The 19,164-nt window shown below is 37.4% G+C and overlaps 1 protein-coding gene across 1 annotated transcript in view; it reads right to left on the bottom strand.

Moving 5' to 3' along the window:
• LOC124712473 (ubiquitin carboxyl-terminal hydrolase 32) overlaps positions 1-18,625 on the bottom strand; it is a 233,462-nt gene extending 214,837 nt beyond the window's left edge. Inside the window, exons 1-3 of the mRNA XM_047242768.1 lie at positions 18,364-18,625; positions 18,142-18,269; positions 9,941-10,046 (exon numbers count right to left, since the gene is read on the bottom strand). Of these exons, the coding sequence (XP_047098724.1) occupies positions 9,941-10,046; positions 18,142-18,269; positions 18,364-18,421 (292 nt within the window). The 5' untranslated portion in view covers positions 18,422-18,625. The remainder of the gene's footprint in view (positions 1-9,940; positions 10,047-18,141; positions 18,270-18,363) is intronic.
• Between the last annotated feature and the right edge of the window lie 539 nt (positions 18,626-19,164).

The raw sequence follows: 19,164 nt of genomic DNA, 5'->3' as shown, positions 1-19,164 counted from the left end.
GAATGCCCTCCCTACAGTCCAGACTTATCACCCTACGATTTTCTTTTGTTTGTATCACTTAACGACACCGTCAGAGGATTACAGTTTTGATGGCAATGGCACAGTCTAAGTGTTTGTGAGCGACTGTCTGCTGTGACAGCCACATGCATTTTATGAACATGGCATCGAGAAACTGCCTGTCTGATGGGAAAGATGTATTTCTCGTTCAGGACACTACAGAAATATAACTCCTGTATGTGTGAATTTTTCTGAAGCTTAAATGCTTGTATAAACTTATTTTAATAATATTAATAATCATCATAATAATAATACTGGTTTATATTTGATTCACCCTCGTACTAATATGAAGTACTCTGTGTAATGCACTTTACAATATTATGTAAAACTAATACACAAAAAATTAGAATTATGCTTGTTATAAATGGTTTTCATGCTGACCATCCAACACAGCAACTGTTTCTTGACGAAGGTAATCACTGGAGAGAATCTTATCATTGGTTAACAACAGTACGCTCCCGAAATCTTTGATAAAACTCAATTTTGTGTAAAAAATGATGGCTTTCTTTAAACATTGGTAAGATAAAGACAATGTACACAGACAGGAGTGAAGTGAATAGCAGTACATGCATAAAGCTAATTTGAGAACATGTAAAAAATTGGAAGTGTGTCGTCATGCTTCAGGAAGGAAAGCGAGATTGGTTGCAGAAGGATAAGCAGAGAGAGAGAGAGAGAGAGAGAGAGAGAGAGAGAGAGAGAGAGAGAGAGAGAGAGAGGGGGGGGGGAGGGGGGGGGGGCCGATAATCACTCAAACCACAGGGTGAAAGGAACCTTCCTACTGCAAGTACATGGGAACACACAAAATTTTCTACTTTAAGTGTTCCTATATTCAGTATTAGGAATCGTACCACGTGAAAGTAAATATAGCCCACCCATTCTGTTCTCTCAATTCAATTTTTTGTTTATATAAAGGCTTTAGATTATTCAAACAGTGAAAAGAATGAAAAAATAACTTTAGACAAGTGCTGTCTATGATGATATGCAACTGAGCTCTTATCAATGAAACACTGCTATTTACTACTTACAAGACCTATTTCAATTGATTATTTTTGTCACGGTTTACTAGCCACAAACTACAGCACTGTTTCCAGCAGAAGGAAGGACTAAAAGCATTCATCAGAAAGTATGGTTTGCTGCTTTGGTTAACAGAAGTTGGCATTTTGAATGCAGATTACACTCAATTGTCTCCATCTGTCAACACAATGCTGAGAAAAATTCGCATATACACCAATTCCATGAATTCAGAGTTGGGTTGCATTAACGATTTTCTAACCGATGAAGATGAAAGGAAAATGAAAGCTCAAGTACTTATCAAAAATAACATGAAACAAATATTAACAATGAACTGAAATCTCATTCAATACAGAGACAATGGCAGCATATAACACTCGTAAAACTCAGATGTTTTTGTGTATCACTTTTCGTAAGTGTATGCCTAGAACACTGAACTATCGAAATACTAATGCAATAATACACTGTAATTACTGTCCACAAGTAAGAGTCATCCATAGTCTATTCGAATTTTCATGTTTGCATCTTGTGAATAATTTTAAGCAAAAAAAGACAACTTGGTCTTTAAAGTACTTCATTACTATAACAGTCTCGGAGTGCCGTGTATTCATCTGTACTGTCCATCTGAAAAACTTACAACAGGCAAAGAAGTGTGCAAATTTTTGGGAGTCTATAAAGTAGAAATTGCATAAATAAGGCTCAAATCAAACAATGGAAAATCTGGGAGCAAATAAGAATGGATTAAGAATGAGAATCAAAACAGAAAGCCTTAGGATCCCATACCTGGCTTTTGCTGATGACCCCATCTTACTGGCAAACGACATTCTTGAGGATTCTATGTAACTCCAAGCACTGTGTTTAATAGGGCTCTTTGTCAAAATTAAAAAGACCGTATTAATTATCAGTATCTAAGACAACCCAAAAGTGATTAGAGTCAGTGCTACGAAGAATATCAAGAGAGCTAAAAGTTTAAGGAGTGTTAGGGATTGGATCTCTCGAACAAAGGAAAATCAAACTAGACAGGGCATATCATGCTTGTAGAAAAATGAACACCTCCAGAAATCTATTGATAAATATCAAAGTAAGGCTGTCAATTCCCTATGCAGAACAGTGCCTATCCCTAACCAAGAAGACCCCATTAAAGTCATCTAGTGATGAGATAGGAAATTCCAGTGAAACATAGTGGGACCAAGGATCCTACCAGATGGTACCAGCCTAATCGTGAACTCTACCGGGATGACTAGCTTTACATGGCCAGCTGTATGTAATGGACCCCCATAGGTTGTCCTATAATATAATGTTGACTGGTATACTCTCTTTCAAATTCTGAAGGTGGCAGAGGTCAAATACAGGGAGCGAAAGGCTATTTACAATTTGTACAGAAACCAGATGCAGTTGTAAGAGTCGAGGGGCATGAAAGGGAAGCAGTGGTTGGGAAGGGAGTGAGACAGAATTGTAGCCTATCCCCAATGTTATTCAATCTGTATATTGAGCAAGCAGTAAAGGAAACAAAAGAATAATTGGGAGTAGGAATCAAAATCCACGGAGAAGAAATAAAAACTCTGAGGTCTGCCGATTGGAAGAGAATTGAACAGAATGGACAGTGTCTTGGCAGGGAGACGTAAGATGAACATCAACAAAAGCAAAACAAGGCTAATGGAATGCAGTTGAATTAGATCAGGTGATACTGAGGGAATTAGGTTAGCAAATGAGACAAAGTAGTAGGCGAGTTTCGCTATTTGGGGAGCAAAATAACTGATGATGGTCAAAGTGGAGAGGATATAAAATGTAGACTGGCAATGGCAAGGAAAGCATTTCTGAGGAAAAGAAATTTGTTAACATTGCGGATAGATTTAAGTGTCATGGAGTCTTTTCTGAAAGTATTTGTATGGAGTGTAGCCACGTATGGAAGTGAAACATGGACCATAAATAGTTTAGACAAGAAGAGAATAGAAGCTTTCAAAATGTGGTGCTACAGAATGCTGAAGATTAGATGAGTAGATCATGTAACTAATGAGGAGGTACTGAATAGAATTGGGGAGAAGAGGAATTTGTGGCACAACTTGACTAGAAGAAGGGATCGGTTGGTAGGACATGTTCTGAGGCATCAAGGGATCACCAGTTTAGTATTGGAGGGCAGAGTGGAGGAGGGTAAAAATCATAGAGGAAAAGTTAGAGATGAATACACTAAGCAGATTCAGAAGGACGTAGGTTGCATTAGTTACTTGGAGATGAAGAAGGCTGCACAGGATAGTGTAGCATGGAGAGCTGCATCAAACCAGTCTCCAGACTGAAGAACACAACAACAACAACAACAACAACAACAACATTAACATGCAATTACAGTTTCTGAGGATGGATAAAATACTAAAATACTAAATAATAATGATAATAAAAAATTATTTCTGCTAAACTATCATCCTATTTTCACAGTACTTAATCTTAAAAACTGCCAGCAATGACCTATATACTCTGTCATACAAGATTCCAGGGCCAGTCATGGCGTGCCAAACTCAGCGTAGGCTGGATGTGTGGCCCGCATGCAGGTCTCAGCTCAGTATTTATTTATTTATTTATTTCTTGTTCCGTAGATCCAGTTAGTGAGTCAATCACAAGGATACGGAACGTGTCAAATTGTACAGGTTTCAATTTAAACTTACAATAAATACAAGGGCATTTCAATGGCAAATTGTACATAGTTTAAGTAAGACATACTATAAATACAGTAACAGATACAATGTCAGCTAGATAACATAACTACCATTTGACAGAAAAAGGAGTTTCAAATAAAGGTTAAAGATAAGAGCACAAAGTTAAATCAGATATTAGGCCTACAAGAGTAAATACATGTACAGCCAATCTGTTGTTACAAAAAGTGTGCTAATGCCCAAATGCACAATAAAATCAATTGAACTACTTCTAGAGATAATACGTTTAGTGATGGTATACATTTTCTTTCAGGTATTCATCCACAGTATAATAAGATTTCTCTGTCAGGTAATCTTTGAGAACTTTTTTAAATTTTGGCAGTTCTGTATGAACACATTTGATATGTAATGGTAGAGCACTGAACAGCTTAATGCTGGAGTAGTAAACTCCTTTTTGTACCAGAGTGAGACGTTTCATTTCTAAACGTAGATTGTTTTTGTTTCTGGTGTTATAACCATGGAATTTACTGTTGTCTTGGTAGATGGAATAATTTTTGCACACAAAGGTGAGCAAGGGAAAAATATACTGTGAGGCAGTTGTTAGGATACCTATCTTCCAAAACAAGTGCCTGCAAGAGTGTCTTTGATGGACCCCACACATTATTCTGATTGCTTTTTTTTTGGATGGTGAAAACTTTTTTTGCAAGTGGTTGGTTCCCCCAGAATATGATAGCATATGACATCAATGAGTGGAAGTAGCCAAAGTAGGCAACCTTAATAGTGTCAACTTCAGCCACTGAAGAAATTACCCGTAATGCAAATGTTGCCGAACTAAGTTTTTTACATACATGAAGAATGTGAACTGACCAATTACATTTACTGTCTATGTAAGCACCCAGGAATTTTGTGTCTTCAACTTTCTGTATTGGTTGATCTCTACATTTTACGTTAATTTCATCGGGATTACTTTGTGATGTATGGAACCTCATATAATGAGTTTTATCTGCATTGAGCGAGAGACCATTTGAGGAGAACCAATTTAAGATGTCATTAAAAACAGTATTTGTAGTTTTTTCAAGATCATGATCAATCAAATCGTCAATTAGAATTGTGGTATCATCGGCAAACAGGGTAAATTTGCTGTTTGTCTCAGAACAAAGAGGAAGATCATTAATAAAGATGAGGAAAAGCAGTGGGCCCAAAACGGAGCCTTGAGGCACACCACACGTTATCGTGCCCCACTCAGAAGAGGCAGGTTCTCCAGAAGAGCCATTTAGCATTACAGTCTGCTTCCGATCCTGTAGATATGATTGCAGCCACAAGCCAACAGTACCACCTAAACCACAGTACTCTGCCTTTTTCCAAAGAATTTGGTGGTTTACACAGTCGAAGGCTTTCGTAAGATCACAAAAAATACCCACTGGAGACATTTTTTTGTTAATGGCTTCCAAAACTTGGTTGCTGAAAGAGAATATTGCCTGTTCAGTACAAAGACCGGCATGAAAACCAAACTGATTTTTGCTTAAGATACTGTGGAAGTTGAGATGGTCTACAATCCTCCTGTGCACGATTTTTTCTAGAATTTTCGAGAAGGTAGTTAATAGGGATATTGGGCGATAGTTTGTAACAATGCTTTTATCCCCTTTTTTAAAGAGAGGAATCACTACAGCCAACTTAAGTCTGTCAGGGACAATCCCATCTTGTAGGGATGCATTGTATATGTTGCATAAGACGGGACTAACAAATTTATAACAGTGTTTCAGTATTTTACTAGAAATATTGTACACACCAGCAGAATTTTTATTTTTTAATGATCTAATTACTCTTATGACTTCGCTTACAGTAACTGGAGGTAAGGATATCTGTGGGATTCTGTTACTAATAGCTTTCTGTAGGAGGGACAATGATTCTTCCATAGAACCATTACAGCCTGTCTTCTCTGCTGCTCTCAAAAAGTGGTTATTAAATATTTCTGCAACCAACTCAGGTTTCTTTATGATACTGTCCCCTGTATTAATCTCTACCTGAGACATGTTCCCTGTTGTCCTGCCAGTTTCCCTCTTTATTACATTCCATATAGTTTTAATTTTATTTTATGAGCTTTCAATTTCTGATTTTATGCACATACTTTTAGATTTATTTATAACCTTCTTGAGAATGCTACAGTAAAGTTTGTAGTGTTGCCGTTTCTTTGGATCATTACAAGTCCTGAGAGAACTGTACAACATCCTCTTTGTTCTACAAGATGTTATTATCCCTGTAGTGATCCAAGACTTCTTGGCATTGCGTATATGACTATTTCTAACTACTTTTTTGGGAAAGATGGACTCAAATACAGACATGAATTCATTTAAAAATGAATTGTACTTTTTGTTTACATCTGTTTCCCTATAAACTCGGCTCCAGTCTCTCTCTTTTAGGCTATCATTCAATTTTTTAAGGCCCTGTTCATTTATTATCCTAAAAGATTTCCAAGAATGCTCGGAGCTGTTGCACACACTGATGTAATTGAGCCTAAGCAATTGACCACCATGATCAGAAAGGCCAAGGATTGGATGTACAGTGATCTCATTGCATTTAGACTTATCTATAAATATATTATCTATCAGACTTTTACTGTTAACAGTAATCCTAGTTGGGAAATCTACTATTGCCATCAGATTATAAGACTCCATTAAATGTACTAAATCAGCTTTACTATTGCTCTCATTTAGGAAATCAACATTAAAGTCACCAGTAATTATCAAGTTCTTGGACTTTGAGTACAGTATGGATAATAAAGAATCTAAGTGCTTAAGAAATACATTCAAATTCCCTGAGGGAGATCTATACAGTGCTAACACTACAGCTGTGAAGTCATTTACAGTAATCTCAACACCACATACTTCAATTTGTTGCTCTATACAATGGCTCTTTAAATCTAATGCATTGTAAGATATGTTGTTTTTTACATAAATTACCACTCCACCTTTTTCCATTATGGTTCTAGAGTAATGCGCTGCCTGACAGTAACCACTTAGCTGTAACCTTTCAATATCTTTCAAATGATTTTCACTAAAACATAATACATCAGTATCTTTTATTCCTTGTGGTTCCTCTAACAGAACAGTAATGTCATTTACTTTATTACCAAGTCCTCCCACATTTTGGTGAAAAATCGTCAGTTCTTTGGAATTAGAGACAGATCTAAACTTTTGCCTAAAAAATTATCGGTAGCTACAGACACAGTACGTTCATTACTAACAATTTCCTGAAACATTTGAGTTTGAAACCGAGTCTGACTTGATGGTTGGAGCCATTCAAGTGCGATTGGTTCCAACTTTGGGGTACATTTGTGGACTTCTTCCAATATTTTTGTTTTTAAGAGGGTACCTGATGCTTTTTTTCCTGATCTGTTCAGGTGCATACCGTGTCTTGTAAATAATTCTCTTCCAAAACTGCTTACATCTACAACACAAGTATTTTTAAAATGCTTACACAACTTTGCTAACCTAGAGTTCGTTTGTGAGATAGCCTCATTTACACAGGACTGTGGAATTAAGTCATGTCTCTTTGGAATGTTCACAACAAATACCTTAGACTGATGAAGCGCCGATATTTTCTTCCTGAGCGACTGTATGGCATCATTCCCTTCGTTGCAGGCAATGTTGTTTGAGCCACCTATTAAGATCACACACTCGTTTTTTACTTTTTCAGGATCACACCCCGCTACAACTTCTTGAAGTTTAGCACCTGGCTTCACAATTCCACAAACATCGGCAGCATTAAAACTGCTTTTCACTATATCAGCCATGCCTCTACCATGACTATCAGCGAAAATGTGAAAACGATTTGTTGATGTTTCACTCACAGCAGACTGGATCACACCACTGCCACTTTCATTGCTGTTAACTGAATGTTGTGGCTTTGGAAGATCAAACCTAACCTTTTTCCGATAGTTTATCGGCACACTCTTCTTACGATTGTTTTCACTTTTAGTGAGACTATTACTAGAACAAAGTACATCAAAATTGTTTACATTCTCGAACCTCGAAACATTTGCTGTACACGAATTTTTAGTGCCGATTGTTTGACGCTTGTTGTGTACTACCTTCCATTCTGATGATTTATCAGCGTCATTTTGCACCAATGTAGCCATGTTCTCGTGAAAGTTTTTGTCCTTCTGTCTGTCTTGAAGCAATGGATCCATGTTTCGCTTCAACTTCAGTTCCATATTTTCGGACTTCAGGCTGTCGATTTCTATTCTTAGACTGCTGATTACACATTGTAAACTAGCAATACGCTCATTATACTTTAATAATTCACTTTTGCAACTTACACACGAATTTTTAACGGTTTCACTGTAACTTATTTTTGGAGTAAAATCGCGGATATCTACACACGCCGCCATCAGTCTGTCTTGGCTTTGCTAGTTCCTTCCCTGAAGTACTCGGTACAGTGCAACATTTCATTTAGTAGAACAGTGTGGCATATTTCGGTCGGCACAACTCTCTTCAGCCTGGCAGAATCATGGTTCAGTGCTGTTTACCCTTTGCAGTTTGTTCATGTTGTGAAGGATATTCACAGATACAGTGGCTGTTTCCACAAAAAGAAGAAATCTGGCACTCTAGTGTCATACACCTTTAAAAATTAATGTTGATGATGGAACAGAGGTATGAGAATTCTTAATATATGTTATGCAGTCATATAAATGACGGGTATTGCAAATTTGCTATGAAACAATATTAAAATACCACGCAAAAGAGTTTAAAGATTTAATTAACAATGAGTGAGCAAAAGATTACAAGGATAGGCAGATGGGATTCGTTGTTCTGTACATCAAGAAGTATTGTGTTAAATTTACAGGTATGTAGGATGCGGAGAAATTGGCGATACAGATAATAAAATTTCTGAAGTCACATACATCATTCCACTTTTGGTTGCAACAGTTTTGCACAGAACTGAATGAAGAGTATGGAGACTTTATGTATTACTGCAAAGTAATTGGATAAGTCAAGCATCATGCCTTTAACAGCTTTTGAATTAAAAGCTCACAAATGTTGAATTTATGAAGGGAAAAGGAGTGCAGAACAAAAATTAGAACATCTGAATTAGACTGTAGATCTCACACTATGGGTGGACTTGACTGCAAACTGCCCACAGTAAGACAATGCAAGGTGAGGAAACCGTTCTGACAGAAACATTCCAGTTCCTTTAGGTCACTGCCATTAAGGATTACACGAGGTTTGAGGAGTTTATTGTGGCCTTGAGAAAATTATATGGTTAGTTTTCTAAATGTTTTGAGGACACTGCCAATCTTACTTCTGTTTTTCGAGAGTGTTTGTTGTTTCGGCTGAAAATGCACCTGCACATGTGCAGATGCAACTGACTTACCTGGAAGATAATTCCCACTCTAATGATAAATCCTTTTATGTTAAAACTGCTCCGGACATCTACATTGTTTTCCTCAAGTAGTTTCCATGTCTCCATAATGAGGTTGCAAAAGTATTTTGATCGACATATTTATGTGAAAGACTTTTTTCTGATTATGAAACTAAATAAGTCACAACTACGTGGCAACCCAAGTGCAAAAATCTGTGGGATTGTCTGCATCTGTCAGTATGCTGTGAGGACCGGGCGTGAGTCGTGCTTTGGTAGCTCAGATGGTAGAGTACTCGACCGCAAAAGGCAAAGGTCCCGAGTTCGAGTCTCAGTCGGGCACACAGTTTTAATCTGCCAGGAAGTTTCATATCAGCGCACACTCCGCTGCAGAGTGAAAATCTCATTCTGGAGTATGCTAACAGTTTGTACCAGATAAAAATTATATTGTATCTTCAGTGCACCAAATATAAATAATACTGAAAATTTGTTTTGTTTGTGACCTATGTGTTGAGAAATATGAAATATAAAAGCAAGTTCTATGCAGTGTGACTGCATGCCATTTAAATGAGCCACATTCACAGTTTCCCCCATCTCCCCCTCCTCTGGCTCAGACAGCTTGGCATGGCGGCAAGAAAGTACGCAGCGAGACCGAGTGCTATCACTCTCATCACGCCACGGATCACGAGCCAAAATCTTGGCAGCCCCAGCTATACTCCCATTAAAATTTGTTCATAACTACGGGTAGCCTAAAATGAATGTAGCTCTACTTCATGCAAAAGATTTTTCCATCTGAACTGTCTCAACCATTCTTCGTCTTGCCTATTAAAAATTCTACAATTGAATGGAGAAAGAAGAATACTTACACTTCAATTTCTCATCATCTTTTCCTCTAGTTAAAAGTACCAGACCACAGAGCAGGTCCTTAAAAACGATTCCTTTCTGTGTTCCGCCACACGCAGAAAATATGTACTGTGAACAAACACAAACAAACAAAATAGCTCAAAAGGTGTCTCAGCATCACATTTCTGATACATTCTACATTTATTTATTTATTTAATTTTGGTATAAACACAAAAATATTATACAAACTATGTAACAGCATATATTATTTGAGAGGATCATATGAAAAATTCAGTTGATCTTCTACTGAAGTGTCACAATTACAAGGCAGATCCCAGCTGGAATTACTATTTTCTGCTGTTTCTCTATTGGCATGCTGAAGGATGGTACTATGCAAATAATTTTCTCTCTATATATATAATTGTAACATATACAATTGACTTTCAATAATTTTACAATCGATGATTTGGATCACTCAATTTCAAGTTTTTTCCTGGTCCCTTGAAAAATACTCTATAAACTGAAAAAATCAACACGTGAAAGTCCATCTTCCTCGTGGACGTGGAACAGTGGCTGACAATATAATTCATGTAAATGGAGCTATGCAGCCATATTTTCAAAGTATTTATTGTTCAGACAACTGGTTTCAATGTTACATTTTTATCTCTTCAAGTCTTGTTTATCAAAAAACAACTTATATAATTACAATGTCTTTATGTAATAACGTTGTTTTTGTTCCTTTTTATGGTGTTAAAGCAGTTGTGGCATCTTTTTTTTATCAATTAAGTTATTAGACACACACAGTGTCACTATGTAAGTAGTGTTTTGATAATCAGGTCAGATATAGCATTGAACAAAGTCATATGAATAATAAATACTTTGAAAATTCAGCTGTGGTGTTCCATTTCCATTGCGGAAAAAAACAATGTGTTTTGGACATTCAAAGTTGTAGTTGCGAGGGCATCTCACCGACACTTCGTACTTTGAAGTCAGGGCTCCCAAACTCTCTACAATTTGAAGTCTCCTACTTCTGTGATTCCCACCAAAGTTTCTCCCCCCCCCCCCCCCTCCTCCTCCCCCTCCCCGACCACTGGTCGTTTGTTTCTCCAAAATACATGCCATTCAGTCTGCATCTGCTTTCATACTGTGTTGTAGCCAGTGTTTCTTGAAACTGAAACGACATGAATGACAGAAGGAACAAGTATATTTCAGTTAATGGAAAAAAAAAAGCTTGTTATTTAAGCTCTGGAGTGTGGAATTTAGAAAAATGATAAAAACGGTTCCCTACTTTACCATCTACAATGTCAATGATTTAAAAAAGAAAACAAAGATTGTGTCACCAAAAGTGTATCAGGCACAGGAAGGAAGACGTCACATCAAGATGGATTCCCCTGTCTTAAGGAATGCTTTACCAAGTGGATAAATGAGTGTAGAGAGCAAAACATGCCTGTGGATGGTTTCACGTTGAACGAAAAAGGCAGTCTCTTAGAATTGAAGGATTTGTGGTAAGTGAGGGGTGGCCCTAAACACACACACACACACACACACACACACACACACACACACACACACACACACAAAGCATGCGTGCGTGCACACACAAATCTGCAAAACAAAACCATTTTCAACAGAATAAAATAGTTTTCAACACATTATAATTCAAACAAAAAACCATGGATGATGACAGAATTGCTTAATGAAGGGCTGACCTCTGTTAGTAATGAAAAGGCAGAAACAAAATTTTACATTTCGGACAACTGCACCATACATAACAATCTACCATCAATGGATCACATAAAATTGATTTTTTCCCCATCCACATGACATCAAGATTGCAATCATTGGACCAGAATACAGAATTTTAAGACACTCTACTGCAGAGAAATTTTTTTCCACTTGGGCTGGAGAGCACTGAAAAAGGTGAGAAGGTGTCATAACAGTTTTGACTGCTCTGAGCAAGATTGATGGAGTTTGGAAAAATGTCAGCTTCTCCATTCTATATAACTATTTCAGTTTTTGTAATGCAAAGAAAATATGCAGAACAGCCATCAGAGCCACAAGAATTAACGAATTCAATCCTGTCAGACTCAGTGTGGGAACTGCTACCTAGCTGTGGTGAGTCAACCTCTAAAGATTTTGTTCATTTTGATAATGACCTCAGTGTTCATGGTGTTCTAACTGATGCTGAACTGTTGGCTCATCAGGATGAGGACATGGAAGATGTTGTTGATGTTGATGTTGTTGTTGTTGATGTCTTCAGTCCTGAGACTGGTTTGATGCAGCTCTCCATGCTACCCTATCCTGTGCAAGTTTCTTCATCTCCCAGCACCTACTGCAACCTACATCCTTCTGAATCTGCTTAGTGTATTCATCTCTTGGTCTCCCTCTACGATTTTTACCCTCCACGCTGCCCTCCAATGCTAAATTTGTGATCCCTTGATGCCTCAGAACATGTCCTACTAACCGGTCCCTTCTTCTCGTCAAGTTGTGCCACAAACTCCTCTTCTCCCCAATTCTATTCAATACCGCCTCATTAGTTATGTGATCTACCCATCTAATCTTTAGCATTCTTCTGTAGCACCATATTTCAAAAGCTTCTATTCTCTTCTTGTCCAAACTACTTATCCTCCATGTTTCACTTTCATACACGGCTACACTCCATATGAATACTTTCAGAAATGACTTCCTGACACTTAAATCTATACTGGATGTTAACAAATTTCTCTTCTTCAGAAACACTTTCCTTGCCATTGTCAGTCTACATTTTATATCTTCTCTACTTCGACCATCATCAGTTATTTTGCTCCCCAAATAGCAAAACTCCTTTACTACTTTAAGTGCCTCATTTCCCAATCTAATTCCCTCAGCATCACCCGACTTAATTCAACTGCATTCCATTATCCTCGTTTTGCTTTTGTTGATGTTCATCTTATATCCTCCCTTCAAGACACTGTCCATTCCATTCAACTGCTCTTCCAAGTCCTTTGCTGTCTCTGACAGAATTACAATGTCATCGGCGAACCTCAAAGTCTTTATTTCTTCTCCATGGATTTTAATACTTACTCTGAATTTTTCTTTTGTTTCCTTTACTGCTTGCTCAATATACAGATTGAATAACATTGGGGAGAGGCTACAACCTTGCCTCACTCCCTTCCCAACCACTGCTTCCCTTTCATGCCCCTCGACTCTTATAACTGCCATCTGGTTTCTGTACAAATTGTAAATAGCCTTTCGCTCCCTGTAATTTACCTCTGCCACCTTCAGAATTTGAAGAGTATTCCAGTCAACATTGTCAAAAGCTTTCTCTAAGTCTACAAATGCTAGAAACATAGGTTTGCCTTTCCTTAATCTTTCTTCTAAGAAGTCGTAGGGTAAGTATTGCCTCACGTGTTCCAACATTTCTACGGAATCCAAACTGATCGTCCCAAGGTCGGCTTCTACCAGTTTTTCCATTCATCTGTAAAGAATTCATGTTAGTATTTTTCAGCTGTGACTTATTAAACTAATAGTTCGGTAATTTTCACATCTGTCAACACCTGCTTTCTTTGGGATTGGAATTATTATATTCTTCTTGAAGTCTGAGGGTATTTCGCCTGTCTCATACATCTTGCTCACTAGATGGTAGATTATGTTAGGCCTGGCTCTCCCAAGGCTGTCAGTAGTTCTAATGCAATGTTGTCTACTGCCGGGGCCTTGTTTCGGCTTAGGTATTTCAGTGCTCTGTGAAACTCTTCACGCAGTATCTTATCTCCCATTTCATCTTCATCTACATCCTCTTCCATTTCCATAATATTGTCCTCAAGTACATCGCCCTTGTATAGACCCTCTATATACTCCTTCCACCTTTCTGCTTTCCCTTCTTTGCTTACAACTGGGCTACCATCCGAGCTCTTGATATTCATACAAGTGGTTCTCTTCTCTCCAAAGGTCTCTTTAATTTTCCTGTAGGCAGTATCTATCTTACCCCTAGTGAGATAAGCCTCTACATCCTTACATTTGTCCTCTAGCCATCCCTGCTTAGCCATTTTGCACTTCCTGTCGATCTCATTTTTGAGACGTTTGTATTCCTTTTTGGCTGCTTCATTTACTGCATTTTTATATTTTCTCCTTTCATCAATTAAATTCAATATTTCTTCTGTTACCCAAGGAGTTCTACTAGCCCTCCTCTTTTTACCTACTTGATCCTCTGCTGCCTTCACTACTTCATCCCTCAGAGCTACCCATTCTTCTTCTACTCTACTTCTTTCCCCCATTGGTGTCAATTGTTCCCTTATGCTCTCTCTGAAACTCTGTACAACCTCTGGAAGATAATTAAGTATAATTGCCAACTCCAGTCACACTGAGCGATGCAAGGTCATCCTGTACATATCATATGCTCCTTTGCCATCAGAACAGAAACACGCAGCGATTTCTCCTCAGCTGTCATCATTATCGAGCAGGACTATGCTAGATGGAAGTCTGTCTCTCATAAGGAAATCACAAACTATTTTTCAAAATGACTTACCAGTTTCATTGGTATGTTTTTCATGTACTGTATGTATCATAGGTACATATTACTTTGCACATCATTAAGATACATATGAACGTACACATGTATGTACTAAAATTTACCGTAAATCAAACTTTGTTTATTTGAAATTTTTCCTCTGTCCCTTTCAATAATGTGAATTCCTATTATTCTGAACTGTTGGTAATTTGAACTTTTCCCTCAGTCCCCCGAGATTCAAATTATCAAGAGTCTACTGTGCTATACAAGAAACACTAATTAATTAAATCATAACAAATTTGTAACTTTCACAGCATTATTCCAGAACATGAAGAGGTCTTGCATAGTTCAGAGTTTTGGAATCAGCCAGAAATGTGATCAAATTATGAAAGTTTGTCGGACTGGAAAAAACAAGAAACTGAAAGCAATATTAATGCCACAGCTGAGAAATAATTTAAGCAGAAATAAAAATATTTGGCTCAGGCCGATACTTACATTGTAGTAGATGAGGGGCAAAGGTGAAGACGTGGAGAGACTAGTGAAGATCATGGCCACCAAAAGAATTGCTAGACCTGAGGAAGTGTTGTATAGACAATTCCTTTCTATGTAATTCGGAGTTGCTGGTGTGACACACGTTACACTCAGGTATTTGTATCAGTTGAATCATTCTACCAGAAAATACTGATATTTTAGTCATAGGATATCACTTTTTTTTCATTTTGTAAAGTGCACAATTGTATACATTCTTGAACATTTGAAGTTGGACCACTTCAAAATCTTATCAAGACCTGGCTGAGTATTTTTGCAGATTCTTTTAGACTGTGCTTCATTATAGATTACTGCATTATCTACAAAAGTTTGAGGTTACTATTGTCTGCAAGGTCATAGATATACAACGTAAACAGCAAGAGTCACAACACACTTCTCTGGTGCATACCTAAATTTACTTTCCTTCTACTTGTGTTGATAACCGACTTCTCCATCCGAGATAAAGTGCTGTGTTCTTCTCCCAAAAAATGTTGAATCCATTACCAGTTTCCACATGATATCCCAGTTGATCATACTTTCGACATTAAGCTTAAGTGTGGTACAAGTCAAATGCTTTTTCTAAGTCAAGAAATACTGCACATCTATCTGATTGCCTTGATCCATGGCTTTCAGGATGTCATGTGATAAAAAAACAATTTGGTTTTTGCATGACAACACTTCAGAATACATGCTGATTAACACGGAGGTCATCCCACTTGAGATACCTCATTACATTTTATCTCCTAATTCATTGTAGGATTCTACTACAAATGATATAGACAATCCCTGGATGTGAAGAAGCTAGCGAAGGAGACAAGATCAGTGGATGGCAGCAGATGGGGCATGTGTGGAGGACCTTACTGACGCTGATTTAGTTGCTGCTGTGACTCAAGACCAGGAAGAAGTGGACTGCTGTGACGGAAGCAGTGCTTTATTTCTAAAAAATAGTTTGAGGGTACTCCAACATTGGATATAATGCAGCGAAAATTACTTATAACTGAAGCATGGGATACCACCCGTCTGCTTTTAGCCATGATGTCATCAACATCATCATGTAGCGGGACCGTAGAGATATCCATCAGTAACTCGGTGTTTGAGCGTATGCATATCCGTTTAGCACTACCATTGCCCACTATTAGCGGGCGAGGGCCATACATGCATGTTGAACTGGCTGCCAGCGATTCAGTTGTCAAGAATGGTTGCCACATCTCCAAAATGCTTGAAACAGTCAATGACATCGCTTTTCCCACCAAAAACTGCACTGATATCATTCGTATTGCAATTACCAACATGAAAAAATTAAATAAAAATTTACGTCCATGAAATAAATCTTTGGCACTCTTCCAAGTTCTCAACATTGTAAAAAAATTATTTTGTTGACGAAAAAGTTTAGGGGTACGTATCCCCCAGCGTTCCCCCAGAAAAACAGCACTGGATGGAAGTGACAAGGAGCCTGAAGGTGACAAAGGAGACCTGGTGCCACACAGTGATGCAGCAGAAGCCCTCGACTTCGCGCTACATTATTTGAAGCAACAGCCCACTGCTACACCTGCTGATTTGATGTTTATGAGACTATGGCACACCTATGTGTCGTAACAGTCTTGATTACACACACACACACACAAAAAAAAAAAAAAAAAAAAAAAAAAAAAAAAAACCAATGACTGAGTTTGTGTCATCTAAAAAGTAGGGAGAAAATGTCTGCTGTATTTTAGTAAGTTTGACAGCTTTTCTTTCATTGTTATGCATTGTTTAAACCTAATATTTTCTTCCCAATTTTTCTAATACTTGTTTACTGTACTGTTTAAATTAAAATAGTGTGTATGTACAGCAGTTCATCGCACAGTTTTCCATACTTAGACTAACATTTTTCATGTTCGAATTAGCGGGACTCTGCTGTACTGTGTGTGTTCTATCTCTGTACACACGACAGTGTCATTGTGCCACGAGTCAAATCATATGTCTGCTTTCAATAGACTCAATCCACACACCGATTTTCTACTATGTTGCTTCAATGATAGTTAAGAAAATAGATCTGTCAAATGGGCCACAACTACTACACAAGGTAAGGAAAGCTGTGGGTGTACAGTGCAGTCAGAAGGACGTCTTATGCACTTCACCAGAAATGATAGAAAATAAATAATTCCAGTTTATCCTCCACATGCAATGTCGAAATGACATAATAAACAGTAACTAATAACACATGTGACTTGTCAAATAAAACAAATGGCACTGGAAGTATTAAAGCATTCTTTCTTAACCCCCGATAGCTAGTAAGATGACTGTCATGTTTTCTCAAGCAAACATGCTAACTGGGAGCTTTACATCATGTTACAAGCTTACCCAAATAAAGAATGTCGAAGAAAGAAAATGTCAGATGTAAAGAAACATGCCGATTTAAATGGCATGTAGAAAACAGTGCCACAAAAGTTACCAAAATCTGAAGAGCTACAAAAGTTTATTAATAATATACGTAGTATTCTAATTCATTTAACATTGCTTTTCTTATACCTCATTACAAAATTCCTATTTGCTAACTTCTTTTATAATTCTAATGGTGTTTAAAGCTGTAGGGTCCATTACTTATGTTACCCCAGAACATAACCTCACACTTCAGTAAACTGTATGTTTCTATATTGTAGACTTTCTTAAGCATATTTTACATGTAACAATATTTAGTTTTCTGTTTAATATTTCTTCATGCTTTTGCTTCTGTTACAAATCTCTTGACACAAACATAAAACTACCACTGTTCCTATGTCATATTTCACAGTTTCTAAGGGTCTAATTTGTTAAATGGAATTCAAGTACCTCTTCTGGAACTGTGTAGCCTTCCAAAATAATATATTGTTCAAAATGTCATGCAAACAACATGGTATTTAGAATATTTCAAAAAGCAATCACAAGACTGCACAGCACAATCTAAAGTCAATTTCTGGCAACAACCTAGAGAGGCTACCTCCGAAGAAATGTAAATGTCTTAAGATAAGGTAGAACAGTTTAATCAATGGACACATATACAACTTTGCAGTAAGCAATAAACACTGGGCAAATGGAAGGTATTCTACTTAATAACAAAACTATAAACAATTTATGGAATTTTAACGAGTAACACTAACTGTTTATTACTGTTCATCCAACAACACAAAATTAACAGCCCATTATCAGCAGGTGAAAGTCTGTCTCTACTCAACGTAATCATCTACATACCTCTGCTATCTGAGTCGGTACTCCATCGCCCAAGACATCTTTTACGAAAGACTGCTTTGTTATGCATCCATTTACGGTAGAAACACGTTTAAATGCCTCCTTCAGTCTTTTCAGCTCTGCTTCTGTCACTGTAATCAAAAATATATGTCAAACGTCAAACTTGTCCAATGTTTACGTTTTAGAGCATCTTTAGTTTGACGATAACAGTACGTAAACACATACCACGCTTAGCTGCTTCTTCGTATGTTATACACAGGGGTTTTGAATCCTTTGCCCCCATTTTTACCAGAAATAACTATTTTCCTTGTTCTACAAATCGCAAATACCTCCTAAGTCTTCGATATTTATGTACGTCGCACACCACTTGTCATCCATTACGGATAAGCCGGAGTAATAATTACATTGCAAATTGAAATTATTACGTAACATATTTTTTTGTTCATTGTCTGCACCTGAAATAATTTCAACACAGCTAACAATTTACAGTAAGTACCACTTCCCTTAGCAAAACGTCACGACGATTATATTCCCACCACAGATGAAACAAACAACATTAAATGTACTCTCTGCAAGGCACCTGTTTTGATGTACTGTCAATTTGGAAACGATTGGTGCTGAAGCATGTCACACAAGTCATGATTTTGACAAACAATTTTCCCCGTCATGAAGATGATATGATAAACTATAAGTCCCATATTCCACTGTTTCTTACAGTTCGTAGAAATACTTCCGCCGCAACATACCCAGGGATTTATGTGAAAGCGATAATTTAATTTACGTCGCAAAAAAAAGAATACGGGGACTGAAAGAACTTAAATCATCTTACTATTATTAATATGAAGTGCTTATTTTCTATGAGTACAGATTATGTTTACGTAAATTATAAGCTCGCATCATTTTAGATTAAGAGTGTCTTTGCCAGTTTTTTTCCAGTTTCTCTTGACTAAATTAAAATAATATCCCTTCGATTTGCGGTGCATCAAAACACCAGTGATAAATTTTAATGTCCTCACTTCAATGCCT

Source organism: Schistocerca piceifrons, chromosome 8, assembly GCF_021461385.2.
Source record: "Schistocerca piceifrons isolate TAMUIC-IGC-003096 chromosome 8, iqSchPice1.1, whole genome shotgun sequence".
NCBI classification, from domain to species: domain Eukaryota; kingdom Metazoa; phylum Arthropoda; class Insecta; order Orthoptera; family Acrididae; genus Schistocerca; species Schistocerca piceifrons.
Note: the sequence above shows the minus strand (reverse complement) of the source record. Positions and strands in the feature narration are given on the sequence as shown.